The following is a 27,658-nucleotide window of genomic DNA, read 5'->3' as shown; positions in this document are numbered from 1 at the left end:
TTGGTGATTGTCAAGACAGGTTCCGGTCCAATAAATGGAGTTGTTGTCCCCATCCTATCCAATCTATCGGCTTGTTCACTGCCACAGATCCCTGAGTGCCCCGGGACCCACACTAGGTACACCCTATTGCTTCCCCCTAGCTCCACCAGAGTCCTGTGGCAATCTGCAACAATTTGAGATCTTGTTGCAGGAGTTGCCAATGATTCCAGGGCTGCCTGGCTGTCTGAATAGATATAGATGCTACAGTCATTGTAGCACCTACTCATATTCTCCTCCACACATGCCCTGATTGCAGTAATTCCAGCTTGGAATACAGAGGCCAGTTTTCCTAGAGAGATGCTGCTCTCCAGTCTTGGCTGAACCCCGTACAATCCTGCCCCAACATCTTGATCTGTTTTCAACCCATCGGTGAACCAAATGGTGTCGGAACTGTTTTCTCCCACTGCTCCCTGCTTCCAATTATTATGTTGGAAGGCTTGTCGAAGCAGTTCGGAGTTATTATATAGTCAGCGGGCATTTCACCAGCCATACCTGTATTTACCTCACTCACTATGTTAGTGTGTGATCCTGGATATCCGAATGAGACCCGGTTTTGGCCAGTTTTAAGTCTGTATGCCCCAGCTGCTGCCCAAGTGTAATTTAATGTGATACCTGGAAATTCCCTGTGCCTAAATTTACTCAAAAATTTTTATTTTGAATCCAGAACTAGAATTGTGTAACCTTTTTAATGATGTTTATATACCTAATGAGGAAGCTATTAGCAAATTGAATCTTGCTTGTTGTAATTTAGAAGTATCTCCTGCTTTGAAAGTAAGAAAATTGAGTAGCAGAAAAAGAAAAGCAGCTACTGAAAGCAAGGTACAACAAATTTCAGACAAAGTTACAAATACCTAGAAACATGCTTTAATAATGCAGATACCAAGAGCATTTATATAAAATAAGAAGAAAACCTATCTCCAGAATTGTCTGACACTGAGTATTAGAGCTTAATTGAGAAATTAGAAAGTAAGTGTTCAGTGACACACAAAGAAGAAAAAGTTAAAATTATAAGTTTTCATCCTGACTCATGAGTTCAACTTCTCTGATTGTTTAGTTAGACTTACCTGAACATTAGTGAAAGGGCACACATTCTAAAAGTTTCAGGAAAGAAGAAAGGAATATGTGTAAGTGAGAAACAATTCAAAAGCTCCAGTAGGTTTTTGAAGATGGTAAAAACAGAAAAACATGCCCGGGTAGCCCCCCTGCAGGTCCGGAGGTTAGAATAGGTCGAGGTATTCCTGCCTGTCATAAGAGGTGACTAAAAGGGGTCTCACATGTTTCGACCTTTATGTGATGGCCCTCTGTAGGGTTTGACCATTTTTCAAAATTTTCGCAGAGTGCACCAATTGGTAAAGGGTGCATTACATGTACATCGTGTCCATCGTGAATTGAGATCTTCAGCCCACTTTCTCGTCGTTGCATTGCACTCCTGCCCATTCTCCATCTGTTGGACAAGGACATCTTCCTGGGTGTATTTTCCATGATGCACTTTGCAGTGTCACTTTGTGTGCCAGCGATGACCATGGACTTCCTTACACCTCATATCCAGCAAGGTAGCCAGTCCATTGTGGTGGGGCTGCCATGTACCCTGTTGGTTGTAGCCCCCTGACAACACAGGGATTGCTCTGCTGATACCTGCGCCGTTAACTCCCCACATATGCCAAGGAGTAGATGCCCGTCACCTTGGGGCATTGGGACTCCCGGTAATGGCCATCCTGCCAGGTGGCCTTTGCTGCTGCTGGGTGGCGCCCTTGGGGAGGACCCCAGGCCAGAGTGGGTGGCATCAGGGTAGATGACACACCATGAAGCGTAATACATCATGTCTTGTTGGTGGTTCGCTGCCAGCAGTCTCTGAGTGGGCAAAGTCTAACTTTAATGCTAAGAAATATGACCCAAAATTGTTCCCCTCTCTGGCCATACCATGGGAGGAACGCCAGGCTAAGGATGGCAGTGAAGCTTATTCGCCCCGGTATCTCGTATGTATGAGAGTTGATGAGGAATCTTTCATGACGACGAAGTCTCAGTTTTTTGTGGAGCCTTTGAAGGACAAGTTTGGGGAGGTGGAGGTCTTGTCCAACATGAGATTTGGGTCAGTTTTGATAAAAACAGTGTCTTCAGCCCAGTCATGGGCATTACTCGCTTGTGGCAAGTTGGGCTACGTTTCTGTTACCATCACACCTCATAAGAGCTTAAATATGGTCCAGGGTATTATATTCCACAGGGACCTTCTTTTGCAGTCGTGACGACGAGTTGCGTGCCAATTTAGAGTGGTGCAGTGTTAATTTCGTCCAGTGCGTCCATCGGGGTCCGAGGGATAACCAGGTTGTCACCGGTGCATGGCCTTAGAGGGTGGCACATTGCCCGAGAAGGTCAAGGTGATGGTCTACTGCTGTGACATCAAGCCATATATCCCCCCCCCCCCCCCCCCCCCTATGCGGTGATTTAAGTGGTGGAAGTTAGGCCATATGTCTTCCCACTGTACTTCCAGCCCCACCTGTCTTGATTGTGGACATCCATCGCATCCCAGTACTCTGTGTGCCCCGTCGCCCATCTGTGTCAACTGTGGAGAGCATCATTCACCTTGCTTGCTAGACTGTAGGATTTTACAGAGAGGAAGATCATGGGATATAAGACCCTGGACTGACTGACCTACACTGAGGCTAAGAGGAAATTTGACCACCTCATATGCCACCGCTACAAGAATAGTTGTAGCCCCATCAGTTCCACGAATTCCAGTTGGCTCTCAGAGCCATAAGGCTACACCTGCGCATTGATGGTAGGGGCTCCTGCACCACCTACCTCGGGAGCATGTCCCTCCCTCCCCTCCCCCCCAACCATTGGGGACACTAATCCCCACTTCCCAGCTGGAGAAGCGTAAGTCTTCTTTGGCTCCTCTTGCCAGAAAGGGGTTCCTTGGGTCACTCACTTCCCAGTTTTCTGCTAATTGGAAGGTGACGCCTGCCAGTGGCTGAAGAGCCCAAAAGCGGCTGGTCGTAGGGCTTCATGCTCATCCTCAGTCCTGGAGACTGATTCAGTGAAGTGCAATACCCCTGAATGTATTAGCTGCACTGGTTGATCAACTCTCTAAACCTTTCTTACTTTAGGGAGATTCTAACGCCTGTAACCCCTTGTGGGGTGACACCATGCTTACTGGTCGAGGTAGACATATCGAAACTTTGTCTCAGTTCGACCTCTACCTCTTAAATACTGGGGCCGCCATACATTTCAGTGTGGCTTGAGATACTCAGCCATTGATTTGTCAATTTGCAGGCCAGGACTTCTCCCATCTATCCAGAGGAGAGTACATGACCTGTGTGGTAGTGACTACTTCCCCATCTTTTTGTCAATGCCCCGGCGTCAGGCCCACAGATGCCTGCCCAGATGCTCTTTAACCAGGCGGACTAGGAATCTTTCACCTCTGCTGTCACCATTGACTCTCCCTCACATGGTAGCATTGATGTGTTGGTTGAGCAGGTGACTACCACAATCGTTTCTGTGGCAGAAATTGCAATCCCTCGCTCTTTAGGGTGTCCCCGGCGAAAGAACAGTCCCTTGGTGGTCACCAGAAGCAACTGAGGCAATTACAGAGTGTCGGTGAGCTCTACAGCGACACCCTTCCCTAGAGCACCATATAGCCTTTAAGCGGCTCCGTGCTCGTGTATGCCAGCTTATAAAATGAAGGAAACAGGAGTGTTGGGAGAGGTCTGTGTCGATCATTGGGTGCCGTACATCACCTTCCCAAGTCTGGACAAAGATCAGACGTCATTTTGGATAGCAGATTCCAACAGGTGTCCCTGGCATTACCATCATTGGCGTGCTATATACCGACACAAACGCAATTGCTGAGCACTTTGCTGAACACTATGCTCGAGCCTCTGTGTCGTAGAACTACCCCCCAGCCGTTCGCACCCCCAAATGGTGGATGGAAAGGAAAGTCCTTTCATTCACTATAAGCCACAGTGAACTCTATAACGCTCCATTTATGGAGAGGGAGTTCCTCAGCGAACTTGCACATTGCCCCGACACAGCTCCTGGGCCAGATCGGATACACAGTCAGATGATTAAATGTCTCTCGTCTGACTACAAGCGCCATCTCCTCGTCATCAACCGGATCTGGTGCGATGGCATCTTTCCGTCACAATGGTGGGAGAGCATCATTATTCCAGTGCTAAGACCAGGCAAAAACCCACTTGATGTGGCTAACTATTGGCCCATCAGCCTCACCAACGTTCTTTGCAAGCTGCTGGAATGTATGGTATGTCAGCTGTTCGGTTGGGTCCTGGAGTCATGTGGCCTACTGGATCCATGTCAGGGCGGCTTCTGCCAGGTCGCTCTACCGCTGATACTCTTGTGTCCCTAGAGTCGGTTAATCAAACAGCTCTTTCCAGATGCCAACATCTGGTTGCCGTTCTTTTTGACTTACATGAAGCATATGACACGACCTGGTGACATCACATCCTTGCCACATTGTATAAGTGGGGTCTCTGGGGCCAGCTCCTGATTTTTATCCAGAATTTCCTGTCGCTCCGTACTTCCTGTGACCAAGTTGGTACCTCCCTATATCCAGGAGAATGGAGTCCCGCAGGGCTTCGTATTGAGTGCTATTTTCAGTGGCCATTAACGGTCTAGCAGCAGCTGTAGGGCCGTCCGTCTCGCCCTCTCTGTATGCAGATGATTTCTGCATTTCTTACTGCTCCACCAGTACTGGTGTTGCTGAGTGGCACCTACAGGGAGCCATCCACAACGTGCTGACATGGGCTCTCGCCCACGGTTTCCAGGTTTTGGCCACTAAGTCGTGTGTCATGCACTTCTTTCTATTGAATTGGCTACTTCACCTTCATCAGCTTAAGTGGAAGTGCTGGCAGCACCTCAGTGCCCTCCGCTGCCTGACCAACACCAACTGGGGTGCAGATCGCTCTACCCTGCTGCAGCTGAGGGAGTCTGATTTATAGTTCGGCGGCACCCTCAGTGTTGCGTGTACTCGACCCAGTGCACCACTGTGGCGTTCGCCTAGTGACGGGAGCTTTTAGAATGAGTTCAGTGACCAGTGTCCTGATGGAGGTTGAAGTCCCTCCATTGCAGATCCAACGTGCACAGCTGCTCGCCAGTTACGTTGCACACATTTGTAGTTATCCTGAGCATTCGATTTACTGTCTCCTTTTTCCACCCGCGGCAGTTAATCTCCCTCATCAGTGGCTCAGCTCAGGGCTAACGACTGCGCTTTGCATGTGATCCCATCTGTCTCAACTGGAGTCCTTCCCGTTACCACCACCTATCCAGGTCTGTCCGCATACACCTCCATGGTGTACACCCAGGCCATAGATTCGTCTGGACCTTTTGCATGACCCTAAGGACTCGGTTACTCCTGCCGCTCTCTGCCATCACTTCCTCTTGATTCTTGACGTGACCACGAAGTGGTTTACACTAACGGCTTGATGGCTGATGGTCATGTTTGCTTCGCCTACGTTCGCAGAGTCCATTTTTAACAGCATTCCTTCTTCGATGGCTGCAGTGTATTCACTGCAGAACTGGTGGCCATCTCTTGTGCGCTTCCCTATATCTGTTCATGCCCTAGGGAATCGTTTCTTCTGTGTACTGACACCTTGAGCAGCCTACAAGCTCTCGACCAGTGCTACCCTTGTCTTTCTTTGATGGCAACCATCCAGGAGTCCATGTATGGCCTGGACCGGTTCTGTCGTTCAGTGGTGTTTGGGTGAACCCCAGGACATGTCGGCATCCCAGGCAACGAACTTGCCGACAGGCTAGCCAAACAGGCTAGGCTACAAGGAAACTGCTTCTGGAGATGGACATCTCTGAACCTGACCTGCACTCTGACTTATACCACACGGGTTTTCGGCTTTGGAAGATGGAATGGCATAACAGTACGCACAACAAACTGTGTGTCATTAAGGAGGCTATGAATGTGTGGAAGCCTTCCATGCGGGCCTCTCGCAGGGAATCAGTTGCCTTATGCCGGCTCCGCATTGGCCACTTTTGGGTGACACATCTTGCACTGTGATGACCCACCTCAGTGTTGGTCCGGCGCCCGGTTGTAATTGACCCATATTCTGGTACACTATCCCACTTTGACTGCCCTGTGACGAAATCTTGGGTTACCGGACTGGTTGTCGCTCATTTTCTTTGTCAACGCCTCATTGGCTGATTTAGTTTTACGTTTTACTCATGATGGTGGGTTTTGTCATTTGATCTAAGTTTTAGCGCATGTGCTTTTTCTTTCTGTGTTCTCCACCGTAGTGCTTTTAGGGTGGAGGTTTTAATATGTTGCAGAGTAGCTGGCTTTTCCTTTTTATTTCCCTCATTGGCCAGCCACTATAATCTGCTTTCTTTTTTACTCTTGTCTGTTTCTTGCGTCTCTCTGTTGTTTTCTTGTCCTCTTTTGTTCCTTTGAGTGTTCGTTGCCTTTCCTTTGTTCTTGTGGTTTTTCCTTTCTTTCCGTTTTGTGTTTTATGTCTCGTGTGGTTTATTCTCACACTTGTGGCATTTTTCATTAGGAACAAGGGACCAATGACCGCATGGTTTGGTCCCTTCTCACCTTTTTTAAACCAACCAACCAATCATGCCCAGGTAGCAAAAACAGCAAAAGAGTCGTTATAAATGGAGTTAAAGTAACAAAGCAAAAACGACTAGGGCAGTTAAATTTAAATGTACTTCATGGAGCTTTCAAAAATGCTCATCCGGAATGCAAAGTTGGAAGGTCATAATTTTGTGACCATTGCCATAAGTGGTGTATTTTCTTGGGCTCCCCAGGAAGACACGCCTTATGTGTTTGTTTATACATCAAAATGTCAAACTGATGATTGTGGATGCAAAACTCAATGATGTTAACTATAAAGATTTAATGGTCTGTGATGCTAACAGTTGTGAGTACATGTTGAGTTTGTGAGATAAATGCCCGGGTAACGAATTTGAGGAGGAAATGCTCGACAAGGTGGCCTTGAAACACTGGGTCACAACCAAAAAAGCTTAAATGATAACAGTGGTTAATTCTCAGGAAGAATACTTTGAATCTTTAATTGATAATCTCCAAAGTCACCAGTATGTTTCTAAAATCCAAAGCAAGTTCTTGAAGGAAGGCAAAAAAAAAAAAAAAAAAAAAAAAATGCTCGTGGCAGATAATATACCATGAAAAATTGTGTCTCCACATTTATGCCGGGTACCACCAAATGCTGCAGTCAAGTCTGTTACCACTGTTTTCTATTACTGACACTTTCACAGCTTTCTTCATAGATTCTATACAAAGATCTTCTACTTTAGATGCTACAAATGTGTTATAGTTTGTAAACTTGGTTGGGGGATTTGGAAGATTCATTAGGCCACAGAAAACTGCAGCTACAGTAGCACCCATATCAATTGTATGCAAGACATAAACAAATCTGATGTTGTGTTCATAGATTTTCCTGCCATTTTCTTCATTTGGAGTTACTGCAACACTTGTATGAACACTTACCACACCTCGGTTCCATTTCACTGGCAAGTTCTATTTGATTTTTTATAGAGAGTTCCAGACGGCCTTTATAACACAGAATACATATTACACAGTTTTCAAAAATTCTGTTGAGAAATGACATACCAGATATTTCATTCACATCCAATTTGTTCATAAAACATTCATACTTTTCTCTAACTGAACCAGGCTTCCTCTACAGAGTACTTTCTTTCTCACTTTCATTGCAGTGGGCAGGTATACCATCAAGGTTAAGTTCACATACTTAGTTATCGTCTTTATTGTTTATGGTAACAACACCTAATCTTTGCTTTCCAACACTTCTCCTTTCTTTGAAAGCTTTCAGAGGATTTGTAGTCTCCCTTGACTATCTTTCAATAAAACAGAGACTTCAATGAACAGAATTCACCATGAATAATTTCAGCATCACAAAAGAGTAGATAAACATGAAACTCACGACAATCGTGCGAGTGATATATATATCAAAGTATCACACTTATTTTGTGACACTTATTTCCTCTCACATCTCCAAAATGTACACGATGAACATGTAGATTCATGAGTACAACATTTAGATAGCAGTTAAACAGCATCACAGTGGGTTGTCTTCTGAACTGAATAAATTATATTATCAATAGAAACGGGAAAGTCTGAAAATTTTTAAAATGCAAAAAAGTAAAACTTGAACATTTCATGATTTTGAGCCTTTCTGGAGCCCCTTAAAAAAATAGTGGAAAAAATGAGCTGCTCGGTGACACTTTGTTTCCTTCTTAAGTTGTACAGAAAGACTGCATTATTTGTCTCTGCTTTACATGTCAATGTAGGTGGAGAGCGTGTAGTTCACCAATCATGTTACCTCTTTGTATTCCATTTGCCATAAACATATTTTTTATTTACAATCGGTGATTTATTGTGCTTTGAAATAACTTTGTGATTGACTATTCTGAAAATTGAGTTGTAGGTTCCAGCTCCCAGTCAATCTTACTTCGTTCTCAAGTGTGACATGATTGCTTTGTTGACAGCTTTGTACGTAGCTGACTGCTCACCAGCGACAAGGAGTTCGCCACTATGATCTGTTAATCACAAAATTATTTAATTCGAGATACTGAATGTTAAGTATGCATTTGCTTGTTATGTGTTAGATTTCTAGATGAAACTTGATCATTTATTTTACAGCTTGAATACAGAATGTTTTATATAATCTCCTATGCTTCATATTTTTATGAGAAATTGTGATTTTCAGTACTTAGGGCATCCTTCAGAGGCAGACCTCTTGTTGGTGATAAACTTGAACTACCAAAACAGTACTCAGGTATTGTTATGCAAGAACAGAAGCAGCCCTTAACAGAAAGTACAGAAAGGACAGCGCATGTGACACATGCCTTCAAATCTATTGTGTACTGGAACTGGGCAAAGCAGCCTTCTAAAAATGATGCTTTTATTAGTATGCTGGATTGGATTGATATTGCTGAGGTGGTGAGTATTCATTGTTATGAGTTCTCTGAGCATCATTTTACTTGGTAGATGAAATTTTGGATCCAGAGTGTTGTTGTCACTTGAGTTATTTATCATGATCTTGCTGCCGTATCCCAGTTTCTGTGCAGAAGTATCCAACACCACATGTTAAATCTGGTGTGCCCATTCTGTCTTTAAGGCTTGTATCATCCTTGATATATGTTAATAGCACACACATCACTACATTTAAAACGAAGTTTTGTAGTTGTCTGCACACATAATTACCTATGAATCGCACTTTACACTTTTGGCTTAAGCAGACTCGTCTCAGAATTGAATTACTGCAATTCAGGTGTCCCATAAATTTATAACCCGTGCAAGTGGTGCAAGTGTTGTCTACATGAATGGAATGGTGTGATGTCCCCTCTGCGCTCTCTCTCTCTCTCTCTCTCTCTCTCTCTCTCTCTCTCTCTCTCTCTCTCTCTCTCTCTCTCTGTGTGTGTGTGTGTGTGTGTGTGTGTGTGTGTGTGTGTGTGTGTGTGTGTGTGTGTGTGTGTGTGTGTTTATCTCTTGATTATTTGGGGATACATCCCTAACTTCCAATTACAAAAGCAACAAAGCAGATCAGCATGTAGAAAGGATGATAAATTGCCACAACATCCTGTCTTGGCTGACTGGAGATCATACTTAGTGTGTGTGTTGAATGGTGGAAGAGGTGGGGAAGTGAGGGAGAGGCGGGTGGAAAAGATCGTGCCATAAAACACATAGGTGAATACAGGGGAAGTGACAAGCACCAATGCCCCTTCCATTTCTCATCCAGAGAAAATTGCAGACAATCTCACTGAGGCTGCAGTGTCAGAAGAATAAAGTGGCTTCCTGTTTAATGTTCATTCTATGTAGCACATCTGCTGTTCAACATCTATTCTATTTGTTGAGTTGTGATCTATCCTCTACATATTATTCCAGCATGGTTTTTTTTAATCAATATTTAGGTTATATTTCATGATCTTTAGATTGTGTCATACACTGAGATTTGTAAAGGCCTAATACCGTTTTGGTAGTTTGTGCAATGAAGATAAGGAGACAGTGAGTGTGAGATATCTGGTTTGAATACCCAAGTGAGCAGGAACTTCCAGTGAATGTGTACGAGAGTAATCTTTAAACCATGGACGTTGCCATTGGTGGGGAGGGTTGCATGCCTCAGCAATACAGATGGCCGTACCGTAGGTGCAATGACAACGGAGGGGTATCTGTTGAGAGGCCAGACAAATGTGTGGTCCCTGAAGAGGGGCAGCAACCTTTTCAGTAGTTGCAGGGGCGACAGTCTGGATGATTGACTGATCTGGCCTTGCAACACTAACCACAACGGCCTTGCTGTGCTGGTACTGCGAACGGCTGAAAGCAAGGGGAAACTACAGCCATAATTTTTCCCGAGGGCATGCAGCTTTACTGTGTGGTTAAAACTGGTAGAAGCCGACCTTGGCGAGGATCAGTTTGGATTCCGCAGAGTCAAGGGGCATGAAAGGGAAGCAGTGGTTGGGAAGGGAGTGCGACAGGGTTGTAGTCTCTCCCCGATGTTATTCAATCTGTATATTGAGCAAGCAATAAAGGAAACAAAAGAAAAATTCGGAGTAGGTATTAAAGTCCATGGAGAAGAAATAAAAACGTTGAGCTCCTTCAGCCATGACATTGTAATTGTCAGAGACAGCAAAGGACTTGGAAGAACAGTTGAATGGAATGGACAGCGTCTTCAAAGGAGGATATAAGATGAATCAACAAAAGCAAAATGAGGATAATGGAATGTAGTCGAATTAAGTCGGGTGAATCTGAGGGAATTAGATTAGGAAATGAGACACTTAAAGTAGTAAAGGAGTTTTGCTATTTGGGGAGCAAAATAATTGAGGATGGTCGAAGTAGAGAGGATATAAAATGTAGACTGGCAATGGCAATGAAAGTGTTTCTGAAGAAGAGAAATTTGTTATCAAGTATAGAATTAAGTGTCGGGAAGTCATTTCTGAAAGTATTTGTATGGAGTGTAGCCATGTATGGAAGTGAAACATGGACGATAAATAGTTTGGACAAAAAAAGAGTAGAAGCTTTCGAAATGTGGTGCTACAGAATAATGCTGAAGATTAGATGGTAGACCACATAACTAATGAGGAGGTATTGAATAGAATTGGGGAGAAGAGAAGTTTGTGGCACAACTTGACAAGAAGAAGGGACCGTTTGGTAGGACATGTTCTGAGGCATCAAGGGATCACCAATTTAGTGTTGAAGGGCAGTGTGGAGAGTAAAAATCGTAGAGGGAGACCAAGAGATGAATACACTAAGCAGATTCAGAAGGATGTAGGCTGCAGTAGGGGGAGATGAAGAAGCTTGCACAGGATAGAGTAGCATGGAGAGCTGCATCAAACCAGTTTCAGGACTGAAGACAACAACAACAAGGCCAGGATGGACTACCAACAATACGGAAAGGATAGATTGCTAATTTTCACTTAGAGGGTGCATTGAGCCACAGACAGGCACACTGAAAAAGATTTCTAAAATATTTAAGCGTTTGGACTTCATCTGAAGTAGGAAACACACACTTACTTTGAGAGAGTGGCGAGCTTGTGTGTTTGTGTGTTTGTGTGTGTGTGTGTGTGTGTGTGTGTGTGTGTGTGTGTGTGTGTGTGTGTGTGTGTGTGTGTTTTGTGTGTCTACTTCAGAAGGACTACTTCATCCAAAAGTTTAAATTTATTAGCAGTATTTCTCATTGTGCCTGTCTGCGACTCAACATCTCCTCTGTTTGAGTGTAATCTTTGCTATCCATAATCTTCATTTCGACAGGATTCGCATTTGTACTGCATTTTTTTAATCATTTTGTGATGCCTTCAGCTGACAGTTTCTTTATCTGATGTAAGATTGTATAATTTTGGGCTTGGGCCAATTTCAAATACCTGAAATAGAAGCATTATATTTGAATGCATTATTATCATTTAAACAATGGAAAATCCAGGATTAAATGTAACAATATAATGAAAGGGATAGTTGCTACTCACCTTATGGCAGAGTGCTGTGTCGCAGAAAGGCACAATAAAAAAGATGGCGCGTGCGCGAGCGGTAGGCTTCCCCGGCGTAATAAGTCTATAAAGTCTCTTCGGGTTTGCTGCCAGATCCTAAAATCAACTTGACTCGATATTTCGGCAATCCAACTGTTCGCCATCTTCAGGAAAATGCTGCTGCTGCTGTGTCTCACTGAGAACTGAGAGTTTCAGCGGGTCTCATCACCAGCAGCAGCATTTTCGTGAAGGTGGCGAACAGTTGGATCGTCGAAATATCGAGTCAAGTCAATTTTAGGATCTGGCAGCAAACCCAAAGAGACTTTCTAGACCACTCACACATACATGATGACGGTCTGGCACCTGAAGCCAGACTGTGAGCAGTAGTGCGTTATGAGAGAGGCAACCTCGAGGGGTAAGTAGGAGGTTGGAGGACTGGGGCAGGGAGGAGAGTAACAGCAGGGTAGGGATGGGGCACAGTAAAGTGAGAGTAGGCAAGCTAAGTGCATTTGGGTGGTTAGACGGAGGGGGGGGGGGGGGGGGGTAAGTGGAAAAGGAGAGAAGTAAAAAGATTAGGTGTGTTGATGGACCAGAGGGCTGTGTAATGCTGGAATAGGAGCAGGGAAGGGACTAAATGGGTAACAACACTGATTGACAAAGGTTGAGGCGAGGATGGTTACGGGAATGTAGGATACATTGCAGGGAGAGTTCTCATCTGCTCAATTCAGAAAAGCTGGTGTTGGTGGGAAGGATCCAAATGGCACAGGCCGTGAAGCAGTCATTGAAATGGAGAACATGCTCAGCAACAGAGTGGTCCAGTTGCTTCTTGGCCTCAGTTTGTCGGTGGCCATTCAAGCAGACAGTCAGCTTGTTGATTGTCATGTCCGGGCAGAGTGCAGCACAGTGTTTGCAGCTTAGGTTGTAGACCACACGACTGGTTTCACAGGTAGCCCCGCCTTTGATGTGGTAGGTGATGTTAGTTACTGGAGTGGAGTTGTATGTGGTGGGAGGATGTATGAGACAGGTCTTGCCATGAGGCAAGGGATTGGGAGCAGGGGTTGCTTAGGGATGAATGAAGATATTGTAGGTTCGGTGGGTGGTGAATACCACTGTGGGAGGGGTGGGAAGGAAAGTGGGGCGGAAATTCCTCATTTCAGTGCACGATGAGAGATAGTCAAAACCCTGGAAATTCAGTTGCTCCAGTTCTGGGTGGTACTGCGTCATGAGGAGAATGCTCCTTTGTGACCAGACGGTGGATTTTAGGTGTTGGGTGGCTGGATAGATAAGGCACAGGAGATCTGTTTTTGCACAAGGTTGGGAGGGTAGTTACAATCTGTAAAGGCCTCAGTGAGACCCTTAGTGTATTTTTAGAGAGACCGCTCATCACTACAAATACGACAGCCACGGGTGGCTAGGCTGCCTGTAAGGGACTTTTTGGTATGGAATGGGCAGCAGCTGTCATAGTGTAAGTATTGCTGGCAGTTGGTAGGTTTGATATGGAAAGAGGTACTGATATCATAGCCATCTTTGAGGTGGATGTCTGCATTGAGGAATGTGGCTCGATAGGTTGACTAGGACCAGGTGAAGCGAATAGGGAGATGGTGTTGAGCTTCTGGAGTAATGTGGATAGGGTGTCCTCAACCTAGATTCAGATCATGAAGATGTCATCAGTGAATCTGAACCATAGGTTGGCATACGATGGTGTCATGCAGGTGCGCACAGCCATACCCCGGATTTGTGTGCAGGTAATGCCTCCAGAGGAGAAGTAATTTTGAGTCAGGATATGGTTGGTCATGACGACTAGGTAGGACGTGGTTGGTTTGGAATCCGTTTGGCGTTGGGCAAAGGTAGTGTTCAATAGCAGTAAGACTGTGGGCATTAGGGGTGTTAGTTTAAAAGGAGATGGCATCAATAGTGATTAGCAGGACACTGTGTGGTAAAGGAACAGGAACTGCGGAGAGTAAGTTGTGGGTAATAGACTAAAGGTGTTAGTCTATGAGAGCAGAGATTATCTCAATGAGGGCACAGTAACTGGCGACAATGGGATGTCCTGGGTGGTTGGGTTTATGGACTTCAGGAAGCATGTAGAAGGTAGGAGTGCGGGCAGTGGTAGGGGTGAGGGGAGAGAGGGACACTGGGGAGAGGTTCTCGGCTGGGCCTAAGGATTTGAGGAGAAATTGGAGATCCTGCTGGATTTCCGGAATGGGGTCATTGTCCCAGGATTTTTAGGTGGACGAATCTGACAGCTGGCGGAGTCCTGCCAGGTAATCCTTTCAATTAAGAAAAACAGGTGTGGAGCCTTTGTCAGTTATTAGCTGATGGATTGCGTATCTTTGTGTGGATGTAAATTTAATTTGCATGTTGAGGGATTTGGGGAATAATGGTGAGACAAGGTTCAAGGTTAAGAAATTCTGGGAAGTTGACAGGGCATGATTTGGGGGGCTGTGGGACTGGATCACGGTTCGATGGAGGGGTGAACTGAGTTAGGCAGAATTCACTATTAGTCTTTGGTTGAGTCTGATTGGTAGGGTTGGTGGCGAAAACGTGTTTCCACTGTCACGACCGGGAAAAGAAGAGGTGGTCTTTACAAGTCCTGCATGACAGAATTGGGGGTTGTGGCAAAAAGGTGAGGCCTTTAGAAAGGAAAAATACTTGTTTGGAGCTAAGGCTTTTGGAGGACTGTGTTTTTGGTTTGTTTAGGTTCTAGGTTCTGTGTGATGGTGAGAGTGAGTATTGGAGGGTGGGGTAAGTGTAGTAGGTCTGCAAAACAGGGTATGTTAGCTATGAGTGGACGTGGGGGAGGTTTGGATGTTGTTGTAGAGGTGGCAGGCAGTGGGAGTTTTAAGGTGGGAGTAGGAAGTGAGCAGGGAGAGTTTTTTCAGGTAGTGTTATGCATGTTGCTCTGGTTCCTGGAGGGCAAGAGTTTGTGTGTGTTGTGGGATCCAGGAATTTGAGATTGCGCAGCAGGAGAATTTTATGGATGGAGAGAAGGTATTGTAAGGACGTTTGGGCCTGATTGATGTGGTTTTACAGGACTATGTTGGTGAAGGCTAAGGATTGGAGGTCATTGTGGAAGGAAGGTTGGCAGCCAGAGAAGGGTTATTTGACGGTAAGACCACTTGGGGGTGACTCCACGAGCCAGAAACAATGCAGGAACAGTACATGGGACTGAGTTCTGGTTAGGGGTAAGGAAAATTTTCTGTATTATGCAGATGGAAGGAGCAAGGATACATGGTGGTAGAAAAAAAAAATAATTAAAGATACCTAAATAACATAAACTTACATCCGAAAAAATTTGCAGACATACACTCAAAATGTGGAAAAAATCACGAAAAGGATCAAATGGATAAGGGGGACAAATGTGAGTTACAGGTCTGTGGGTGGATAAGTGTGAAGAAGAGGGACAGCAGATGTTACTAGATTAGGGGAAATTAGTAGATCCGAACTTGAATAGAGAGGGGAAGGAATGGGAGGTAGGGAGGGGTTCCCCTTATTTCGCCCTTTTTGTGAATTTTCCCATGCTTTTGAGTGTATATTTGCTAATTTTTTCGGATGTAATTCCATATTTATGCATTTTTTCCACCACCATGGATCCTTGCTCCTTCCATCTGCGTCAATACAAAAAGGTTCCTTGTCCCTAGGTGTAACCCAGTCCCACATACTGTTGCTGCGTTGTTGCTTGCCTTATGGAATCCCCCCCCCCCCCCCAAATGGCCATACCATCAAATAACCCATCTCCAGCTGCCCCACTTCTTTCCACAGTGACCTCCATCTGTTCAGATGTGGCCATCCTTAGCCTTCACCAACATAGTTCTGCAAAACCATAGCAATCGGGCCCAAACCTCCTTGTACCTTGTTTCCATCCGTAAAATTCTCCTGCTATGCAATTCCAAATTCCTGGATCGCATAACGCACATTGAAATTCTTGCCTTCCAGGAACTATAGCAATATGCACAATGCCACCAAAAAAAACTCTCCAACCTGCTCACTTCCAGCTTGCACTATACCTCTACAACCACCTCCAAACTTCCCCCATGTCGCCTCACAGCTGACAAACCCTGTCTTGCACACCTACTACATTTACTCAATCCTCCAAAACACCCTCACCACCACATAGAATTCAGAACCTGAACAGACCCGAAACACAGCCATGAACCTTTCCTCCAAAAGCTTTAGCCCCGCAGAAGTATCAGTCCTTTCAAAAGGCCTACCCCCCAAATTCAATCTGCAGTACTTGTTAAAGACCTATCAAGCAGACTTAACTAAAGACCAGTATTGAACCCTGCCTGACTCAGTTCACTCCTTCATCCAACAGCGATCCACCCCCACTGTCCCAAAATAATCCCCAGGTAACTTTTCAGAATTTCTTGATCTTCAACTTTGTCTCACCATTATTTACCAAATCCCTCGACATGCAACTAACCTTAGATCCCCCCCTCGCTCCTTCCCCATTGCCCCCTCCTTTCCCTCTCTGTGTTCTTATTTATGGCAACTTGGCTATCCACCTGGTTCCCTGTTTTGGTTGCAATTTTGTTCCTTTTGCCTGTTTTTAGCGTGAGTCATCTGAGGAAGAACTCCCTCCATAGCACCTACGGTGTGGATTCCTCTCCCCTCCTTCTCCTCCTCTCCCTTCCCCACTGTAGCCCCCTTCCATTCTGCTAGGTCACCAGCGTGTGTAGCGAGTCCATGTGATGGGGCTGTTATGTACCCATATGTCTGCGCCCTCTGACAACACAGGGATCACACTATTGATATCTGAGCTGATCCCTCCTCATGTATGCCAAGGAGTGGTTGCTCATCATCTTCGTGGAGCATCAGAACTCCCAGCAACGGCCGCCACGGCCAGATGGGCCTTACTGTGTATGGATGGTGCCCATGGGGAGAGCTGGTTGGAGTGGGTGGTATCAGGGCAGATGCTTGGCCCATGAAACATATCAAGCTGCAAAAATCTGGCCGTTCTCAAATTGTCGTGTCTTCAAATGCTGAAGGATCATTGAATGTTGTTTCGTATGACCCGCCAACCTTTCCTTCCCTCGCTACACCCTGGGAGGAGGGTCAGGCTCGCTGTCTTGGGGTAAAACACTTTCCCTATTACCTCATCTGTCCTATGACGGATGGGAATACATTCACCGCCACAAAGCCATTGTTTTTTGTGGATAATGTTGAAGACAAGTTTGGCAAAGTGGAGTGCCTTAGTAAGATGCGGTTGGGCTCCCTGTTGATCAAAGCTGCTTCTGCCACCCAACCACAGCTTTTCATGTCTTTGATCATCTTGGCGATATCCCAGTGTTTATTGCCCCGCACCAGTCTCTGAAAATGGCCCAGGGATGATTTTTCATAGGAACCTCATCATGCAAACTGATGTGGAACTCTGGGCTAATCTGGAGTGGTGTGGCGTTCATTTTGTTCGATGTGTGCAGAAGGGTCTCAAAGACAACTGCACTGATACTGGCGCCTTCATTCTGGCTTTTGAGGGAGATACCCTCCCAGAGACGGTCAAGGTTATGTGCTACAGATATGACGTGAAGCTGTACGTCCCTCCACCTATGTGGTACTTGTATTTTGGGCATATGTCTTCCCGCTGTACTGTGGACCCTTTGTGTGGTGACTGTGGCCATACACAACATGAGGGAAGCTCCTATGTTCCACCATTTATGTGTGTCAATTGTGCTGACCACCACTCCCCTCATTCATCTGACTGCACAACTTACAAGGGAGAAAGCAGGTGTATACGACCCGGGAGATCCGAGAAAAACCCGGGAATTTTTTAGAATTCCGGGAATGTTTCATTGTTTTAGTTTTCAGTTAAATTTTAGTGATTTTGACCGGTAAGAACCGTTACTCCAACAAAGGATATTACTGTATCCCGCGTCTGCAGGATGGTACTGCAGCAACAAAATATTAACAAGAGGAAGAAAAAAAACGAAAATAAAACTTGAGTCGCAAAGGAAATCTGCCATATACAACAACAAAACATAGTGCTCATACAAGCATCTGCCAACAGCAAAGTGTGTCAAAGGCTTTAGAAAGACTATGCAATGATTCATTATGACAAATTGTCTCTGATGAGTGTGACGTGACAGCTGTTGACATTAGATTCTTTTGAGCAGTTGTGGGTGGGCTCTTGGGCATGCGCAGTTGAGTCGCGTATGGGTAATACCTTCTCCCACTTCTGGCTATGGATGTGTGGCTGGGCACCACTATCTAGTATTGCCCCGGCTCGGAAATATCGTAGATCCGGGGTTGATGCACAGAGCAGTCCGAGTTGTGGTGGGGATGTGGGTAGTCTCCACGTGACATGTGTTTAGGTTTAGTGATTTTGCCGTTTCCTCTTCATTTATTACTCTCACACCAATTGAAAACAAAACGGATTTCTGTGACCGGGAGCTATCAAATAAATTAAAATATGTTCGCATAATTACGAAAGTCAAAAATGTTATTATTTTCAGGTTTTATTTCCACCTTTCTAACAGTGATTATCCACCACCAAGTACAATGGGTAGTGCTGCAGAGCAAAATTGCACTGGTTTTAAATTTTCCCATGTTTCCAGCTCTGATGTTATAAAAATCATAATGTCCCTAAAAAATTTAAACTCTGTGGGTTGGGATGAGGTCCCCACTAAAATAATAAAAATAGCCTGTCATAGTATTGCGCATCCACTCTCCCTCTTAATCAACCAGTCTTTTGATGAAGGATGTTTCCCAGACCGATTAAAATATGCAGAAGTAAGGCCAAGTCATAAAAAAGGCAAACAAGATGAAATGGGAAACTATAGGCCTATCTCACTATTACCAATTTTTTCAAAAATATTTGAAAGAGCAGCATGTGATCAGATGCAAAATTACAATTCATCCCACAGCATTATTTTACGCAATCAGTATGGTTTCAGGAAAGGCTGCAGCACAACTCGGGCAATAAACGAACTGGTCACAAAAGTTAGCAGATGTCTTGACGATAGACTGTGTGTATCGGGCATCTTCTGTGATCTTACCAAAGCTTTTGATACGGTAAATCATGACCTGCTTCTCCAAAAACTGACAAACTATGGTTTTCAAGGAAAATCTCTTAATTGGATGTCGTCATACTTGGCAAACAGGAAACAAAGAGTACTTGTAAACAACAGTAACAAAAAATTAGTCTCTGGCTGGAAACACACTCAGTTAGGCGTACCGCAAGGTTCTATATTAGGGCCTCTACTATTTTTGTATTATATTAATGATATGCCATGCCAGGTTCAGTCCGATACCATCCTCTACGCAGATGACTCAACAGCAATAGTATGCTGCAAAACTGATAAAGACTTAATCCATCGTATTGAGCAAACTCTTGGGGAAGTGGAGAAATGGGTCAAAAATAACAGCTTGAAATTAAATCTTACAAAAACAGAAATTGTTCATTTCACCACAAAACAATCGGCTCAATGTATAAATGAAATAACATACAAAGACAAAAAATTGGACACTGCAAACTGTGTCAAATTCCTTGGGGTACTAGTGAATAAGAATATGCTGTGGGGTTACCATGTAGACAGCATACTAAGTCGACTAAACAGTCTCGTATATGCCATGAATGTCCTATATAGCATTACTGATTTAGCTGTAAAGAAAACTGTATATTATGCATATTTTGTATCAGTCATAAGGTATAGTATAATTTTTTGGGGGTCTGAGAAAACAAATCTGCTCAAAGCCTTTAGGCTACAAAAAAAGATAATCCGAGCCATGGTAGGAGCAAAAAGGAGACAACACTGCAAACCTATATTTGAGAAACTAGATCTAATGTCCATACCTAGCTTATATATATATGAGCTTCTCATATTCACAAAAAGAAACCCACAACTTTTTGAAGGCAACTGCTTCTTGCATCAGTATGAGACCAGGCATAGAGCAAGTTACATGTTACCTACCCATAGACTAACACTATATGAAAAAACTCCACATTATATGGGCATGAAATTTACAAATACTATCTGGAAGGGGAAATGTGACCCACCTCTAAAATATACTGAAGGAGACTTGGAAACATATCTAAAAAATAAATGCTACTATACGGTAGAAGAATTCTTGAATGATAACCATGTAAAAATAATTGTATAGATCGCCACAATATGTATTATGACAAATGTGTAAAATACTTTATTATGACAAATGTGTAAAATACCTGTATAGCAACACATGTATTATAACCTAAAATTAAGTTTATTAGTCTGTATGTAGTATAAAAACTGACAAGTCACCTATGTCGCAATCCCTGATTGTATAAGGCATGTTACGTGATAATAAAATTTGATTGATTGATTGATTGATTGAGTAAAGTATTAATCACCTTGCAGAACAATGAAATTAATTTTGTCGCTTTGTTAAAGAGATTCGGCTTTTATTAATCTTTTGCGCTGAGGCAGTCAATTTAATTGAAACGAAGTGTTTAATTTCGCACTGTTGGCTAGTTTCAACTGTTCACTGCATTTCAAGTGCATGTTTTCAATCTTCTAGCTCGCATGGCATTATGCCACAATAAAGAACCAAACATAAGATAATACATCCAAATCTGGACATACGAATGTGCACTTTAAGCTCAATCATGCATTTTAGTATGGTTCACGAAATTCCGATGAACTTGAAGTGTCCTCTGATGTCTCGTTTCTTTTGTGACATAGTGCAAGGTCTTTTAATGTCTTACACGTACGACCATACGGGCTTCCTGTATCATCGTAGCTGCGCAAGAGCAATGCTGAAACAAATTAGTTTCTAACAGATCACGGGAAAACATTGCGGATGATGGTTTGAAAAGCGTTACTTTCAAAGTAAATTTCCTTTTACACAAGATCAACTGTATGTAAGAATGTACGATGAATTTCTTAAATCACAGAGCATTTTACTCTCGATTAAAAATCAACTCTTTGAAGACGACCATCTAGAATAATTTCGAGCCCAGAAGATCAGACATTATCGTCATTATTAAAAATTGTGTGATATATCTTAAAGTGTAACATGCTCAATAAAGATCAAAATTATATGTGAAACCTCTGTTTTTCTTGTAGCAACACTATGTATATTAATTTAAACCATCAATTTTATTATTTGTGTGTTCTCGCTACTTAAGGGTGATCTTGCTATTGGCTGACTACATCACGTGTCCTATGCTGTCATCAGCTGGCGAGATCACATGACATGAGGTATGACTTGCTTACAAAGCACATCGCAATCTCGATTTCAATGCCTTGGAAAGTAACGTGCAGTGTTTGGTGGAATTCGAATTTATATCTTCGTAACACGAAAATATGCAGTGTACATGTTGCTGCTCCACATCAAAGATCTTTCCAAAACGGAAGACTCTTACCACCACTCAGCCACAAAACGTACCATCTGTGTGTCCCAAGCTCGCCCACTCTCTTTCAGTTCCATATCTTGCAGAAACCTTTACTCCCACTATGCCCTGCCCTCCTCCATCTCTGAAAGAGAGGAAGAAGAAACAAATCCCAAAACAAAGTGAAACTGCAACAGATTATATTGTCAACTACTGGAAATGCAACGTCATGCCTCCTCCTATTCTGCGTTCTGTCTTGTTCTTCAAGAAACTTATTTCTGTGATGACCACTCTCCAACATTTCGTGGTTATCGGGCATTCTTTCGGAACCATGCTGGCCCTGGGGTAGCATCTGGTGGGGTCTGCACTTTGGTTTGCTTTGGTGTCATTAGTGAATGGATCCCCCTACATACCAACTTGGGAGCAACAGTGGTTCGAGTGCAAACGACTCCAGAAATCACCATTTGCAATGTCTACCTCCCTCCAGGTAGGCCACTTCCTTAAGTTGCACTGTCTACCTTAATCCAGCAACTCCCAGCCCCATTTCTTCTCCTTAGGGACTTCAGTGCCGACCATCCACGGTGGTGTCATTTCAATGAGTAGGGGTATCCTAATTAACCAACTTATCAGGTACCATGATTTTTATCTCCTCAATGATGGTTCCCCTAATCACTTCAGTGCCCCTCAATGCACCTTCTCTGCTGTCAATCTCACAATCCCCTCCCCTCCCTTTGTGGTTACCCTACATTGGTCATCCCATGATGACCTTTGTGACAGTGGCCACTTTCCAGTGATTCTTTCTTTCCCCTGCTGCCACCAGGTAGACATGCCCCTTCGTTGGGTATTCTACAGGACCAATTGGCCTTTATGTACATCTGCTGTGCACTTTGACACCCCCCTCTTGAATTCCATTGATGTAGTCATGCAGGGCGTCTCTGCCACTGTTCTTCATGCTGCTGGCACTGCTGTCCCCCCATCCACAGATCCCCTCGTCATTGACTGGTACCCTGGTGGACCAAGGATGTCGCAGTCGCTGTCCAGGTCCTCCGACAGGCTCTGCAGTGATTTAAGCGACACCCTTCACAGACCAAACTCCTCTATTTTAAGTGTCTCCATGCTAAGGCTTGTTACTTTATTAAGTAGAGTAAAAAGGAATCCTGGGAGCGCTATGTTTCCTACCTGGGGTCATATGCCTTTTCATCACAGGCTTTGTCCAAGCTCCGTAGCCTTCTAGGCCGCCAGCAACAATCAACTGTCCAGGATCTAAATCTCCAAGGTGTGAAAAACAGCAGAACTTTTATCAAATAGTTGTCTACCAAAGGAGGTCATCGAGAGACTGAAACCAAACAGTTCAGTTCCACCTAAGCTATATGGACTGCCTAAGATCCACAAGGAAAATGTGCCATTATGTCCAATTGTGAGTAACATTGGAGAAGCCACTTACAATCTAACTAAATTTTTGCCATCTTTGCTGAAACCAGTGACAGGCAAGTGTGCACATCACATAAAGAATTCCAGTGATTTTATTAGCTGACTTCAGTCACTACAGCTGCAAAGAAACGACTTATTGGTCAGTCTTGATGTGGTTTCTCTTTTCACAAAGGTGCCTCTTGTGGACTCACTACACCTCATTGGAAATCTGTTTGGTGCAGACATTACAGTGTTGTTCGAGCACACTCTGTCCTCTACATATTTTGTATTTAACAATCTGACGGTGTCACCGTGGGGAGTCCTTTGTCTCCCCTGGTGGACAATCTTTTTATGGAAGATTTTGAGGAGAGAGCACTTGACCTACAAACGACGGAACAAGGAAGAGGAAGAGGCCTTCAGGTCGACTGCTTATCTACCATTTATTGGGAATATTTCTTCACAGATAGGCAGAATATTGAGAAAGAATCAAGTGAGAGTCATCTTTCGGCCTCCTTCCAAAATTTCATCACTGGTGGGATCCGTTAAAGATGACCTGGGCCTACGTAAATCAGGTGTTTACAAGATTCCGTGTGAATGCGGCAAATCATATATAGGGCAAACAACACGAACTGTGCATGAATGCATTGTGGAACACCAACAGCATACTCGCCTTCTCCAACCCACGAAGTCTACAATTGCCAAACATTGTATTTCCACAGACCACTCCGTTAATTACGAAGACACACAAATTTTGGTCCATACATCAAACTTTTGGAGCTCGATTATCAATGAATCTGTGGAAATAAGATTGTCTGACAACGAGACTCTCATCAATCGAGATAGCGGTTATCAGCTGAACTCTGCTTGGAATCCTGTTATAGAGAAACTTTGTAGTCGACTTAGTTATCTGCATAAAGATGAAAATCGACCTGATATCGATACGCCAAACTTTCACAGTGGAGGGCGTGAGGCGCAGCGCACGGAGTTGTTATGAACGCGCACGCTGAGCAGCGCATGCGCAATGTCACCTCAGTATGGCTTTAAATAGCAGAGCTCAGTGTGTACTCGCCACTACTACTACAGTGGTACTCACCTGAAGATGGCCAGAAGACTCTGCACCGAAATGTTGTGGCAGGACGTTACTGACATCCGGCAGTTCTCCCGTGTTTTTATGGAACAACCAACAAGCTGTCTTATCTGCTTGAATGGCCTCCGTCAAACTGAGGCCAAGAAACAACTGGACCACCCTGTTGCTGAGCACGCTCCCCAAGACAGTGTTCTCCGTTTCAATGACTACTTCGCATCCTGTGCCATTTGGATCCTTCCTGCCAACACAAGCTTTTCTGAATTGTGCAGGTGCGAGCTCTCCCTGCAATATATCCTATGTTACTGTAACCCTCCTCACCTCAACCTTCGTTAGTGTCCTTACCCATTTAGCCCCTTTCCTGTTCCCATTCCAGCACTACACGGCCCTCTATACCATCAACACACCCAGTCCTTTTACTTCTCTCCTTTTCCACAAGCCCCGCCTCTACCCTCCCGCCCTCTGCCTAACCTTCTGACTGCACATAGCTACCCTACTCTCCAGCTCTTCCTTGCACACTTCCTGCAGCACTTTACTGTCCCCCATCCCTACCCTGCTATCCCTCCCCTCCCCAACCCAGTCTCCTCCTTAAACCCACCAGGTCGCCTCTCCCATAATGCGCTGTTGTGCGCAGTTTGGATCCAGCTGCCAGAGACAGTGGTCGTGTGTTCTCCTCATTATATTGTTAGTATCACTTACGCATTTAATATAAGAGAAAGTAAAATCCCAAGGTATACTAAGAGGCTTATAACGTACTTTAATGCCACATACCTCGTTGCTCGTGTGGATGCTTATAATTGTCATAAAATAAATTGGGCTTTTTGTAATTTTAGGGGCCTGTTAATTTTGAGCCGTTGTTACAAAGCTCTTATAATTATGTATAAGGTTGTTGTTTGTAACATAATGCACCAGGAAGATTATCATTATTTATAGAAATTTGTTAATTAAGCCATATATATGTTTATCTATATTCACACAGCTCTGTGATGCTCCATCCTAAAATTCAAGTGCCATTTGAGGATGCAATCTCCCTGTTCTGCTATTTAGATTAACAGTCAAAGGCAGGTTATGGGCTGCACTGTCTGACGCGCCTTCTCACAGTCCGCGCGGCTACCCCCATCCGAGGTTCGGGTCCTCCCTTGGGCATGGATGGGTGTGTGTGTGTCGTCCTTAGCATAAGTTAGTTTAAGTTAGATTAAGTGTGTAAGCTTAGGGACTGAAGATCTTACCACAAATTTCCGAATTGCAGATTATGGGGGAAAGAACTATTAGAATCAGTTTTATGAAAGTACTTCTGTATTCATATAATAGAGAGAAACATTCCACTTGGGAAAAATATATCTAAAAACAAAGATGCTGTAACTTACCAAATGAAATTGTTGGTGTGTTGATAGAGACAATAACAAACAAACACACACACACACACACACACACACACACACACACACACACACACACACACACACACACTTCAAGCTTTCGCAACCTGCGTATGATTCTTCGGGAAAGAAGGAAGGAGAGGGAAAGACGAAAGGATGTGAGTTTCAAGGGACAGGGTAAGGAGTCATTCCAATCGCGGGAGTGAAAAGACTTACCTTAGGGGGAAAAAGGGATAGGTACACACACACACACACACACACACACACACACACACACACACACACACACACACACACAAAAGCAGACATATGTAAAGGCAAAGAGTTTGGGCAGATATGTCAGTCGAGGTGGAAGTACAGAGGCAAAGATGTTGTTGAATGACAGGTGAGGTATGAGCTGCGGCGACTTGAAATTAGCGGAGGTTGAGGCCTGATGGGTAACGGAAAGAGAGGATGTACTGAAGGGCACGTTCCCATCTCCAGAGTTCTGATAGGTTGGTGTCAGTGGGAAGTATCCAGATAACCCGGACGGTGTAACACTGCCAAGGTGTGCTGGCCGTGCACCAAGGCATGTTTAGCCACAGGGTGATCCTCATTACCAACAAACACTGTCTGCCTGTGTCCGTTCATGCAAATGGACAGTTTGTTGCTGGTCATTCCCAAATAGAAAGCTTCACAGTGTAAGCAGGTCAATTGGTAAATCACGTGGGTGCTTTCACACGTGTTGCGGGTTGCGAAAGCTTGAAATTTGTGTGTGTGTTTATGTTTGTTATTGTCTCTATCAACATACCAATGCTTTCGTTTGGTAAGTTACAGCATCTTTGTTTTTAGATATACTTCTGTATTCAGGTAGTCATCCAGGTTGGCTATGTTATAGTTTTGTAAACTGGTGAATTCTATCTCAAATTGTGGCTCCGTGGTGTATTCTGTAATGTTATTCTTCCCCACATTGAAATTTTAATGATTTAAGAATACTACTGTGTACATTTATTATTGACACTCAGTACTGTATTGGGATCTTGAAGCATGCTAACATTCTTTTGCAATTTGTATTACAGCTACATACATCGGACTGAGGATGTGCTTCTTGTATCAGGAATGGAAATAGTTTGTATACACAAAATGTTTGAAAGTAAATTATAATCATATTTGTTTATTCCTCGGTATTCACAATGAATCTCACAGTCCCGGACAATGTAGGTAGTCTTGTTTGTTAATGTTATATAGCATATTTCCCTCCTCCTCCTCCTTCGTGTGATAGTGAAACTTCAGTTCTTGATTGTTTTATTGGGCAAAGATAGTAGTGCTAAACATCAATGAAAGAGTTGTAATAAGATCACTAAAACAATGTTTTATTTGTAAGATGGTAAACAACTGTAATTGTGACTGTTTTCAATAAGTTGCTACATGTTTAATGTAGATTTAATGCTTCAATCATGATGCATCTGTTCAGTTTTCCATTAATGTTTTGTATATTTATGCATGATAATTAAAAAAGTTGACATCACTTAAATATTGTTTTATTAATACTTTTTTACATATTCTTCAGTTATGTCCCCATTTCATCACCTGGTCTCTACATCTACAGCTACATGCATACTCAGCAAGCCACCTGACAGTGTATGGCAGAGGGTTTCAGTAGCCTTTTCTTTATTTCTTCATTAGCTTTGCAAGAAGAAATGCATTAAAAGAAAAAAAAACTCAAGTACTATTCATCCTACCTTGCTGCTGCTAACAACCCGTTTGTTCTTCTAATAATTTCCGGGTATGCAGCCGGATCACGTCGACATTCTGCCACGATATTTCGGCCCAGAGACGTCCGGCCATCATCAGGTGAGTACACAACTACTGTGCAAGTGCGGTATTTATGCCGAATCTTGCACATTATCATGGCAGAATGTCGACGGGATCCGGCTGCATACCCGGAAGTTATTAGAAGAAGAAATACACCGGGAAAATTTCAGAAGTCACATCAAACCAGTTTGTTACCAGAGTTGTGTGACAGATTAAAACTGTAGCAAACTATGAAGGTGCAACATTGTCATCACAGATGAATATCTGCATTTGATTCTTAGTCCAGCCCACAATTTTAAGGCCAACAAGGTTTATTTCAATGTGCACCTTGCTACATAGTGCAAGCTTCATTCTGGAACTAGCATTAAGGCTGTGCTATTGTCTGGTAACCCTTCCTCCAATGACTGGTCAGCCAGCAAGATGTGCAGAAGACACTATGTGTAGTTTGGAAAGTTTGAGATAGTGTCAGATTGAGGCTTTGCATCAGTCTTCGAGACATTCTCACTTGTTAGAGGTATGCTGGTGAAAGGCAAATATTTGGTCAATAGTTCAGGTCGTGCACTCGACTTTAGCCTCAGAATGAAGTGTACTTCAATGTGCACACTCTCCCAAGTGAAAGTTTTCTTTCTAGAATAATAATTGTGGTAACAGGTTTACTTAATTAAATGTAACAAAATATTCTTT

General features: G+C 43.7%; 1 protein-coding gene across 3 annotated transcripts in view; it reads left to right on the top strand.

Moving 5' to 3' along the window:
* The window catches only part of LOC126359744 (uncharacterized), a 227,891-nt gene extending 201,198 nt beyond the window's left edge, over positions 1-26,693 (top strand). For 2 of the 3 annotated variants that reach the window (XM_050007656.1, XM_050007655.1), the window contains 2 exons: positions 8,748-8,980; positions 26,239-26,693. In XM_050007656.1, coding sequence (XP_049863613.1) covers positions 8,748-8,980; positions 26,239-26,256 — 251 coding nt within the window. In that variant the 3' untranslated portion in view covers positions 26,257-26,693. Of the gene's footprint in view, positions 1-8,747; positions 8,981-21,103; positions 21,177-26,238 lie in introns of all 3 variants that reach the window. The other variant, XR_007566230.1, reaches the window with a different exon arrangement.
* Positions 26,694-27,658: the final 965 nt, after the last annotated feature.

This window comes from Schistocerca gregaria, chromosome 1 (genome assembly GCF_023897955.1).
Source record: "Schistocerca gregaria isolate iqSchGreg1 chromosome 1, iqSchGreg1.2, whole genome shotgun sequence".
Classification (NCBI taxonomy): domain Eukaryota; kingdom Metazoa; phylum Arthropoda; class Insecta; order Orthoptera; family Acrididae; genus Schistocerca; species Schistocerca gregaria.
The sequence above is the reverse complement of the archived record's forward strand: the minus strand, read 5'-3'. Positions and strand labels throughout refer to the sequence as shown.